Source organism: Oncorhynchus kisutch, linkage group LG5 (assembly GCF_002021735.2).
Source record: "Oncorhynchus kisutch isolate 150728-3 linkage group LG5, Okis_V2, whole genome shotgun sequence".
Classification (NCBI taxonomy): domain Eukaryota; kingdom Metazoa; phylum Chordata; class Actinopteri; order Salmoniformes; family Salmonidae; genus Oncorhynchus; species Oncorhynchus kisutch.
Window position 1 is genome coordinate 67456692 of NC_034178.2, and position 11753 is coordinate 67468444.

The 11753-nt window shown below is 41.2% G+C and overlaps 1 protein-coding gene across 1 annotated transcript; it reads left to right on the forward strand.

Annotated features, from left to right (window-relative positions):
• Positions 1-725: 725 nt before the first annotated feature.
• Positions 726-10796, forward strand: LOC116374238 (protein-glutamine gamma-glutamyltransferase 2-like). The gene is made up of 13 exons (XM_031825705.1): positions 726-1176; positions 2088-2258; positions 3216-3467; positions 4751-4869; positions 5330-5458; positions 6524-6701; positions 6983-7118; positions 7204-7313; positions 7493-7735; positions 8018-8308; positions 8993-9156; positions 9570-9703; positions 10457-10796. The coding sequence occupies exons 1-13, from the start codon at positions 1167-1169 to the stop codon at positions 10635-10637; spliced, it is 2118 nt and encodes a 705-aa protein (XP_031681565.1). The 5' UTR covers positions 726-1166; the 3' UTR covers positions 10638-10796.
• Positions 10797-11753: the final 957 nt, after the last annotated feature.

The following is an 11753-nucleotide window of genomic DNA, read 5'->3' on the forward strand; positions in this document are numbered from 1 at the left end:
GGCTGAGCCAGAGCCCGGACTTGAACCCGATCAAACATCTCTGGAGAAAGTGAAGAGGTCTGAATACTTTCCAAATGCACTGAATACAGGGGAGTGATGGTAGTATTAATATTTGATGTGTCATTTGCCCTGCATAGAAATCAAGATGTATATAGATTTCAATAGTGTCTATTTTTGATTTTGTATACATATCAATACATTCTCCATGTCATTATATTCTGCAAGCCAATATATTCTATGTGTCAATATATTATCCATATCAATATATTATCCATATCAATATATTATCCATATCAATTCATTATCCATGTCAATATATTATCCATATCAATATATTATCCATGTCAATATATTATCCATGTCATTATATTCAATATGTCAATATATTATCCATATCAATATATTATCCATGTCATTATATTCTATATGTCAATATATTACCCATATCAATATATTATCCATATCAATATATTATCCATATCAATATATTATCCATGTCATTATATTCTATATGTCAATACATTATCCATATCATTATATTATCCATATCAATATATTATCCATATCAATATATTACCCATGTCAATATATTACCCATGTCAATATATTATCCATATCAATATGTTATCCATGTCATTATATTCTACTTGTCAATATTTTCCTGTGTATTTCCTTCATTCTTGTGTACCTTTTTTCATTTCTCGTGTGTATTTATTTTATATGACATAGTATTACTGCAACGTTGAGGAAGAGCTTGCAAGCAAGCATTTTACTATACTGTTTACACCTGCTGTAGTCTGTGCAACTGACAGATACACTCTGATTCGATTTGAAATAGTTGCCAATTTGGCCAGTAGAAGGTCTAAATGTCCATTTGAGCCAGAATCATGGAAGGGGAATGACATTAAGGTCTGAAAGGCACGGAGATTATGATCACTTGCCCAAAAATGTAAAGTAGTTATTTTCACCTATACACAGGGGAGGAATCAGGAAGACCATTCTAGTGAAAGGGTGTGTATTTTTCAGTGTAATTTTTTAGACATTCTTATGACCTGGGTAGGGCTCCTTTTAAAAGCCCTGTCATCCTTGCATTACTTACAGTACTGCAGTACTACAACAAGCAACTGCATCTACTTACCAACACAACCACGTGAGAGACAGCTTCAATGGGTTTTGGTAAGTCAATTAACACTGCTCGTTGCAAGATTTTTCAGATGCTGAAAAATGTGGATATTGCATTGTCAAGGTAGCCTATGTCATGTTTAGTGACAGAGGGTAATTTAGTACAGTGAATGGGTAATTGGGTGACTTGACTTGTAGAATGAAACTTTTTTCTTACAAAGGAAGATCATCCTTGTTGGTGTTTGTTCTTCTGTTAAATTAATATGATTTCTGACAGCTTTTATTATTTATGAGTCATTAGAGAAAATATGCAAAGTTGGCCTGTAGTTGTATTGCATAGATAACACGTCAGCAAATTATATAAAAATGTACAGATAGGGTCAGATCAGCAAATGTTACAGCTGGACTTGAAGATCTGCTGCTGTCTTTGTACATACAGTATTTGAATACAGGTATACTGTAGTTTACTATAATGTGTTACCTGTGCAATATACAGGCTTACTTTGGGGGGGGGGGACTCTCTCTGCCTTAAAGGGGCTGTTTTCATCACTAATCTTCTGCCATGTTGCACTTGAATTATTGTCCTAGGTTCCTCATACCATTTCATACTGGCCCAAGGCTGTCTTTTACATAGAGAACATAATACATTCTAATTCCTAAGTCTATGTATGGTCTTTCACCTATTTTTTTGTTGCATATATTTTCTGCATTATGCAAGGTCATTGGCCACAAGTGTTTTTTACTATTCAGTTGTCTAAACTAGCCCAACTGACGTTCTGTTTCTGCTATGTTGCTGTCAGGACAAAATGTGACAAACAAACACTGGGAAAGACAACAGCAAATGCAGAAACAGACACCCACACTAGAAAACTAAAATGTTGTGTTGTCAGGAAAAATGTATTTCAGTTTCAAATGAAAAATATATATAGTATCTATATATTTATTAATTTCTTTCTTTCTTAAAGACGTTGGTAAAGTAGAGCTCCACTGTGAGAAGAACAACACAGCCCACAACACCAATGACATCTCAGTGAACAGACTGATAGTCAGGAGAGGCCAGTCCTTCCTGGTCACCTTTGACTTCCATGGCCCCTTCAGATCCACAACAGACTTACTGGAGCTGACGGTGGAGACAGGTGAGTTAGAATAGAAAATAGAATAACTTTATTTATCTCTGCTATTTATTAGTGCTGTTTGTATTAGTTTCCCAGACTCAGATTATGCTAGTCCTGGACTAAAACACTAGGATGAATCTAGGCTAGGGCAGGGAAACCGGCCCTATGTTAGTCCCCTTTGACAAGACAGACACATGCAGTAATAAAGAGATAAAAACTAATCCTTGTATGTGTTGTAGATGGCTGAGTTGGGGTCCATTCAATCTTATCTAAAGACTGAATTGCACCACTGACAGGATTTGAGATACCTCCACTTGTACTGTATATGTACTCCTGACATCAAAGTTATGCTGTCAGAAAATATTGAATCAAATACACAGTGTACAAAACATTAGGAACACCTGCTATTTCCATGACATAGACTGACCAGGTGAATCCAGATGAAAGTTATGATCCCTTATTGAATCCACTTCAATCTGTGTAGATGAAAGGGAGGAGACAGGTTAAAGAAGGATTTTTAAGCCTTGAGACAACTGAGACATGGATTGTGTATGTGTGCCATTCAGAGGGTGAATGGGCAACACAATAGATTTAAGTGCCTTTGAACAGGGAATGGTAGTAGGTGCCAAGCGCACCAGTTTGAGTGTGTCAAGAACTGCAATGCTGCTGGGTTTTTCACACTCAACAGTTTCCCATGTGTTTCAAGAATGGTTCACCACCCAAAGGACATCCACAACAGTGAGAAGCATTGGCATTAACATGGACCAGAATCCCTGAGGAACTCTTTCGACACCATGTAGTGTTCATGCCCCGACGAATTGAGGCTGTTCTGAGGGCAAATGGGGACAACTCAATATTAGGAAGGTGTTCCTAATTTTTTGAACTCCCAGTGTATATAGGTCATCACTGTTTCTGAAAGTTTTCATCAATTTAATTCCTACTGAAAACAATCCACAACATTCTCCCTTCTCCATCCAGGGCCCCAGCCTTCAGAGGCATTGGGGACCAGGTCAGTGTTCGGGCTACCTGAAGGCCGTTGGAAGCGTTCATCCTGGAAGGTCAAGGTTCACCAGGGCTCAGGGCTCCCGGCGGGTTCAATCACCCTGGACATCACCAGCCCAGCAGACGCCCCAGTGGGAGAGTACAGCCTGTCTGTAAAGACCAACGCCACCGCCTCGGTGGGCAGCAGCCTGGGCAAGCTGCTTCTGCTGTTTAATCCCTGGTGCCAAGGTAAAGACAATTCAATTCAAAACAACTTCATTATCCCTCATGGGGAATTCTGGGACAATACTAGAATGAAGATACTTTAGAATGAAGTATAAAGCATTCCTAAAAATGTTAACTAGAACTGTGATAAATTAACTTTTTGAATCACACAAAGGACAACAAATGTGGTGAATGATTCAATACAGCCATGGTAACACACAGTCATTATTTGATACAGTATCCAGAGGGTGTCAAATGCTGCATTCCTGAATGTTCTTATCAGTTTAAAATCTGGAAATGGCTAACTTTACAGAGATTGTTGTAACCCATGTCTCTGTATGGGTTGGAAAGACACCTCATAACTGTTTTGGGACATAATAGACACACAGATACAAACAATGGGCCACAACATCCAGAGCCACATTATATGAATAACAATCTGTGGTTATGAATGCTGTTCTCTAATATCAAAATGGTTGCATTGCTGTTTAAACCATGTGATGAGTTCATTGGTAGCACAGCCAATTAGCACAGCTTGATAGCACAGCCTTGCAGCACACCCTGGCAGCACAGCTTGGTAGCACAGCTTGGTAGCACAGCCTTGCAGCACACCCTGGCAGCACAGCTTGGTAGCACAGCTTGGTAGCACAGCCTTGCAGCACAGCTTTGTAGCACAGTCTGGTAGCACAGACTGGTAGCACAGCCTATTAGCATGGCTTGGTAGCACAGCTTGGTAACACATCCTGGAAACAGCTTGGTAGCACAGCCTATTAGCACGGCTTGGTAGCACATCCTATTATAAAGGCTTGGCAGCACAGCTTGGTAGCACAGCGTGGTAACACATCCTGGAAACAGCCTGCTACCATCCTGGTAACACAGCTTGGTAACATCCTGGTAACAGCCTGGTAACATCCTGGTAACACAGCTTGGTAACATTCTGGTAACACAGCCTGATAACACAGTCTGGTAACATCCTGGTAACAGCCTGGTAACATCCTGGTAACATCCTGGTAACACAGCTTGGTAACATTCTGGTAACACAGCCTGATAACACATCCTGGTAATATCCTGGTAACACAGCTTGGTAACACTACATTCTAGCATGGGAGACAGTGGTCACAACACAGTAACAGCATGATAACATGTTAAAGATACTCGCAATTAAAACATTGTCCAGATACCCTTTCATTTAATAATAACAAATAACAATGTCTTTTTTATTTATCCTTTATTTAACCATTCAAGTCAGTGGAACAAATTCTTATAATTCATGTTTTAAAACGTCTGTATTTTGTTGCGGGCTGTAGAGGACTCGGTGCATCTACCTGAGGAGGAGGAGAGGCAGGAGTATGTGATGAGAGAACAAGGTCTGGTGTACAAAGGTTCTGAAAAATACATAGGCTCTATGGCGTGGGACTTCGGACAGGTACACAGAACAAACAAAACAGTATTGTACCGTTGAAAAGTACTAGCTAGCTGCTCATAACATATAGGGCTTGTTTCCTGGATACAGATGAAATATATTCCTCAACTAAAAAGCAAACTCAATGGGAGAATCTCCATTCAAAAGTATTTTTACTCTGGAGATGTCCAGGACTAATCTGTTGTCCAGGAAACCGACCCCAAGTGTCACCCAAGTGTCTTAGTTTACATGATTGGCTAGAGCCCTGTGTGGCTCCATTGGTAAAGCATGGCTCTTGCAACTCAAGGGTTGTGGGTTTCGATTAACGCGGGAGACCAATAGGAACATTTATCCACTCAATACTGTAAGTCACTCTGGATAAGAGCGTCTGTTAAATGACTAAATTGTAAGTTAGTATAGACAAGACGTTTTAGAAATTGTTGTAGGTTGCTAGCTAACCTGCCCTAATGTATTGTTTCTCCAGTTTGAAGACGATATAGTGGACATTTGCCTGAAGCTGCTTGACGTGAATCCCAAGTGTTTGAGTGACCCCGCCAAGGACTTCTCTGCTCGTTGTAACCCCATCTATGTCAGTAGGGTGGTCAGTGCCATGGTAAGATTGGAGATCTGACCCACACTAGTAACAACATTATTGAACCCCACTAGTAACAGTGACAACATTATTGAACCCCACTAGTAACAGAGACAACATTATTGAACCCCACTAGTAACAGTGACAACATTATTGAACCCCACTAGTAACAGTGACAACATTATTGAACCCCACTAGTAACAGTGACAACATTATTGAACCCCACTAGTAACAGTGACAACATTAATGAACCCCACTAGTAACCGTGACAACATTATTGAACCAAAGTAGTAAGTGACAACATTATTGAACCCCACTAGGAACAGTGACAGCATTATTGAACCCCACTAGTAACAGAGATAACATCATTGGACCCCTCTAGTAACCGTGACAACATTAATGAACCCCACTAGTAACCGTGACAGCATTATTGAACCCCACTAGTAACAGAGACAACATTATTGAACCCCACTAGTAACAGTGACAACATTATTGAACCCCACTAGTAACCGTGACAACATTATTGAACCCCACTAGTAACAGTGACAACATTATTGAACCCCACTAGTAACCGTGACAACATTATTGAACCCCACTAGTAACAGAGACAACATTATTGAACCCCACTAGTAACAGTGACAACATTATTGAACCCCACTAGTAGCCATGACAACATTATTGAACCCCACTAGTAACAGTGACAACATTATTGAACCCCACTAGTAGCCGTGGCAACGTTATTGAACCCCACTAATAACAGTGACATTCTTTAAATCATCATCAGCTCATAGTTCTGTTTAAACAGCACAAGAAAATCCATTGGTTTATTTCTGGCCCTGTTCACTATAAATGGGTCCAGTTCCACTAATTAAGGTGTTGTTACACATATAGGACAGGTTTCCCGGACCCAGATTAAATCTAGTCCTGGACTAAAAGTAACTTTCCACACTGAACATGCTTTTTAGTCCAAGGCTATGCTCAATCTAGATCCAGGAAAGCAACTACATTTTAGATTGTACAAAAACACATTCACTCAGCCAAATGACAGTTCTGGAATCTAATTTGAACATTATTTTCCTTGCCCAGATCAACGCTAACGATGACAGAGGTGTCCTGATGGGGCGGTGGGATGGTCAATACGATGGTGGCATGTCCCCCACTCACTGGAACGGCAGTGTGGAGGTACTAAGGAGGTGGCTCAAATATGGTGGTAATCCAGTCAAGTATGGCCAGTGTTGGGTGTTCGCCGCTGTAATGTGCACAGGTAGGATATAACTGTCCAATCTCTCTTCAATTATTATTTTAGTCAATCAATCAATACAATGTTATTTAAATAGTACTGACTATTGCATGCGCTCAGACCCAGGGCTGTGATTGGTTTTTGAGAGGGATGGCAAGATTACCCACCATTTGTGTCCCATTCACCTCTGACCAGAGGAGAGAGGCTGATGTCAATACCTTTGATGTGTTTATTTTAGTTAACAAATATGCTTTGAACATGTTGTTTTAGTTAACCAGTATGCCTGAAATGTATTTCCATGTCAGTACTGAGGTGTTTGGGAATCCCATGTCGAGTGGTTACCAACTTCCAGTCAGCCCACGACACCGACAAAAACCTGACAATTGACAACTTCTTCTCCGACTATGGAGTCAGACCCAAAAAGAGCCCCGACAGTGTATGGTAAGTGTAACGTGAGGTAATTGTGGCTACGTATGAAGAGTGATGCCAATAGCATGAAGTTTTGAAGACTGGTGTTTCTGCTCAGGAACTACCATGTGTGGGTGGAGGCCTGGATGACACGGCCCGATCTCTCAGCAGGCTCCTTATACGATGGCTGGCAGGCTGTGGACCCCACCCCCCAGGAGAAAAGCACTGGTACGGTCCAACTTCCATCTCATCTCACACCATCTTACATAATAACACACTACTGGAGGTTGTATGTACTGTATGTTGTGTTATTGTGCAGATGGTTCTGAGTTCGTGTCCTGGGTCTGGGAGACATGAAGGGAACTCCCTGTTATACGCTCATGTTGTTTTCTCTTCCCCTCCCCCAGGTGTTTACTGCTGCGGCCCTGCTCCAGTCAAGGCCATACTGCAGGGTCACGTTGACCTCAAATACGATGTGCCCTTTGTCTTCGCCGAAGTCAACGCCGACCTTGTAACCTGGATGGTGTTCGCTGACGGCTCCAAGAAAAAGATCTCCACAGACAGTGTGTCCGTAGGTCAGAACATCAGCACCAAGGCAGTGGGCAGCGACAAGAGAGTGGACATCACGGCCAACTATAAACATGCAGAGGGTTGGTATTGAATGAACCGAGAGTCTGACTATATCAAGATTGAACTGTTATCAGTTGATTTCAGAAATAATGCAGCGTTACAAGGGTTATGCCTATCATAAGGGTATAAGTGTATTTTATATATTTGAGAACTACGGTTGGTCTGGGAAAAAGTTCTGTACTTTTTTAAGAGATGAGTCAGAAAGGTGCTGTGTCCACTTGTCACGATAATTCTCCCAGGTGAGTGAGAGCAACTGCTTGAGTCACCAGGTACTCATCCAAAATGTCACACATTTCAAACAGGCACGGAAAAGGAGAGGGCTGTGTACAATCAAGCTGTGAAAAGAGTCAACATACCCGAAGACAATTCCAACGGGATCCATGACGGCAAACCTGGCGTTTCCATGAAGATCGTGGAGCTGACCAAGCCGATCAGCGGCAAAGACATCGACCTCAAGCTTGTACTGAACAACAACGACAGTGTGACTCGGAAATTAGTGATCAATGTCAATGTTCAGGCCATGAGATACAACGGGATCCCATCCTCCCAGATACAGACCGAATTGAAAGAACAGAAGCTCCTTCCCAACCAAGGTAGAGTGAAAATGTTTCAAAGTCTTTCCATCAGTAGGCCTACAATGTTTAAGTAACACAGTAGTGCACACAAGGAGGGATTTACATCACAGAACAAAGAGAACTGAAACACTTAACAAAACCAAGAGCACATTGCAGCGATTCACCTTCATAATTATTTGTCAACATCCTTGGTATGACGCATATATCAATCTCAATGATGGTGTTGTGTTTCAGGAGTTTATATAGTTAGAGTTTAACTGGTCAATTTAACAAAGCTGTAAAGTCTCATGTATAGCTGCCATAGCGTTGTAGCAAATTGACTGACACTTACTCTTATGGCTGTCAGTTTGCTAATGTTGTACTGAGGACGCTACAGAATGTAAGGGTTGCTAATGTTGTACTGAGGACGCTACAGAATGTTAGGGTTGCTAACGTGGTACTGAGGATGATACAGAATGTTAGGGTTGCTAATGTTGTACTGAGGACGCTACAGAATGTTAGGGTTGCTAATGTTGTACTGAGGATGATACAGAATGTTAGGGTTGCTAACGTTGTACTGAGGATGATACAGAATGTTAGGGTTGCTAACGTTGTACTGAGGATGATAGAGAATGTTAGGGTTGCTAATGTTGTACTGAGGATGATACAGAATGTTAGCATTTGTGATACCTTGACAATCAAATGCATCGTCTCTGTTGGCAGATCTGACTATACCCATCCACATCCCCTTCTCTGTGTATGGGGAGAAAATGCGGGAGAGCAACAGCATCAAGGTTTCGGCTGTGGTCACAGACAAGGACAATAGTGGGGCAGTGTACATCACAGAGAAAGACCTTGTGTCACAGAGCCCTTCGCTCACCATCAAAGTGAGTATTGCATATTCCCAACATTGTCATTTGGCAGTGTGTCAGATCCTTAAGCCACTCCAAAACCCCACTTAGAACAGCTCTTTCTCTGAGTGACATTCTTTGGGGTCATTATTGAACAAGCCCCAAGGGTCTTTTCATACTCTTGGGTTACCATTTTAATTTATAGGTGGCAAACACACTAGTAGCGGGAATAGCAATTTGCAAGGATATTAATGTTTGCCCTGTGAATAAACGTGTTGTGAAGATGAAAATCTAAAGTGTTAGACTGTCATCTGACCAGTTGATCTATTAAATACAACGCCAATATCAGTAACAGCCATTAAACTGGAGATGGGGTTTGTTCAGTGTGATAGTTCCAATATAAAATACTTTTATCAAATGCTTTTATTCGAATGTGTGTTCTCTTTTAGGCCATTGGATCTGAATTGCAGTATAGTGACATGATGGCAGAGGTTGTGTTTGACAACCCTCTATCCGAAGGTCTAAGAGACTGCTTCATAACAGTGACCGGCAGTGGCTTGCTGACTGAAACAATGGAAGCCAGGTAGGCACTGACATTTCTCTGATGTCTTACAAGCAAGGTTTCAGTTTGTCATAAAACCTGAATCCATCCCACTGTGCAAAAACTGGTTGAATCAACATTATTTCCATGCAATTTCAACCAAAAAAATCAGTGTGATGATGTTGAATCAACATGGAAAACTGATTGGATTTACAAAAAGTCAACTTTTAACCTTTTTTGTTGGTATTTAATTCACATTAGTTGATAACTCAACCAAATGTAAATCAGAACTAGACGTTGAACTGATGTCTGTGCCCTGTGAAATGTGTCCAGATTTGATTCCTTAATGTGGACCCAGTTTTTGCCAAGTGGGATGGATTCAGATTTTATGACAAACCGAATCTTTCCTGAAATCATTGTCTGAAATCATTGCTTGAACCCCCCCCCCCCCCCCCCCCCCCCCCCACACACACACACACACTTTCAGCACCACCTCCACCCAATCCTGATATGTCCAGATATCTAGTGAGGACACCAAAGCACCGGAACTACGGTTCCTTGTTAGTTATGGCATCACAGTCTTTTGACAGATGATTCAATACAATTTATGTTACGTAGTCTGTCCAGAGATTATTTAGCTCTTGGCTAAACTAGAAAATACATGCATTCATGGGCTGTTCATGTGGTTAAAGCTTAGGGTTTTTCCATCTGAAATATTTTACACTACCTTGTGTGTTGAAGTTTAGAGATCTAAAGCTTCCTTGAGGTATAATTTTTTTTCACCTGTCTCCTCAGAACGCCTTTGATAAAACAAGGGCAACGACTATGTGTGAAGATACCCTTCACTCCATACAGACCCGGTCCTAAGAAGCTAGTGGTCGGCTTCAACTGTGATCAATTCAGGGACATAAAGGCAAGCTGCAATGTGTACATCAAACCGTCACCAGTGTTGTCCCCCCACTGCTGTAGAATGTAAAGCCCTCGTGAGAATTACTCTAATAACTCAAATAAGTTCATCAATTTATACCATATTTTCCTGTTATATCCTATATCAGCCTTTCTTAAAGTATGGGTCGCGACCCTGACCTGTTAATGGTGGGTCGTGACGTGTCAGAGTAAATGTATCAATATTTCATATATGTCACGTGTCAATACTTCACAGCTTTTTTTTCTCAACATGTGTTTTTTGGGGGGCTGAAATGCCTTCTGGAACATGTGAACTTTCATGTACCTTAATAACAAACATGTATGCCATCCGTAAATATGAATACAATTGTGAAATTACCAGCCTAGTTGGTTTAGCCACTGAAAAAGGCAGGAACCTTCCCGCTAGTCATGATTGGCTGAGATAATGTAATGGCTGGATATGCCGAGACATGAGTTCGAATTGGTCTGCCATGTAGCACGCTTCTGTCTATAACATGAGCTGGTCGGTATGTGTTGCTCTCCACTTTCTAGAGGAGCGAGTTTTGAAATCAGTGGAATGCCCGGTGGAATTAGAGTATGATAGCTAAGGAGATGGAGAAAATTCTTCCGTTTGATGGCAAATATGCAGAGGAAGTCAAAAAGATAAAACACAGAAAGCTGTTGTGTAAAACACCTGTCTCTGGATTATATCTTCAAACTAAGGGCAACCATGGCATCCGTGACAGAGAGGGAGAAGCGTTCACCCATGTATTTGGGTAAGAGAGTCTATCTAGCTACAGTACTTTCCCCACATTTTGTTCCTTTACAGGCTTATTCTAATATGTATTAAATAGCTTTTTCCCCTCATCAATCTACACACAATGCCCCATTTGCAAATGTATAAAAATAAAAAAACTGTAATATCACATTTGCATAAGTATTCAGACCCTTTACGCAGTCCTTTTTTTGAAGCACGTTTGGCAGCAATTACAGCCTTGAGTCTTCTTGGGTAGGACGCTACAAGTTTGCCACACCTGTATTTGGGGGAGTTTCTCCCAATCTTCTCTGCAGATCCTCTCAATCTCTGTCAGGTTGGATGGGGAGCGTTGCTGCTCAGCTATTTGCAGGTCTCTCCAGAGATGTTAGATGGGGTTCAAGTCCGGGCTCTGGCTGGGTCCCTCAAGGA

What these genes read in the sequence shown, in the direction of transcription:
- LOC116374238 (XM_031825705.1), top strand. An exon ending in AAGAGCCCCGACAGTGTATG is followed by an intron (nt 7,119 to 7,203) that starts GTAAGTGTAACG and finishes GTTTCTGCTCAG; the next exon opens with GAACTACCATGTGTGGGTGG. An exon ending in CAACTATAAACATGCAGAGG is followed by an intron (nt 7,736 to 8,017) that starts GTTGGTATTGAA and finishes CATTTCAAACAG; the next exon opens with GCACGGAAAAGGAGAGGGCT.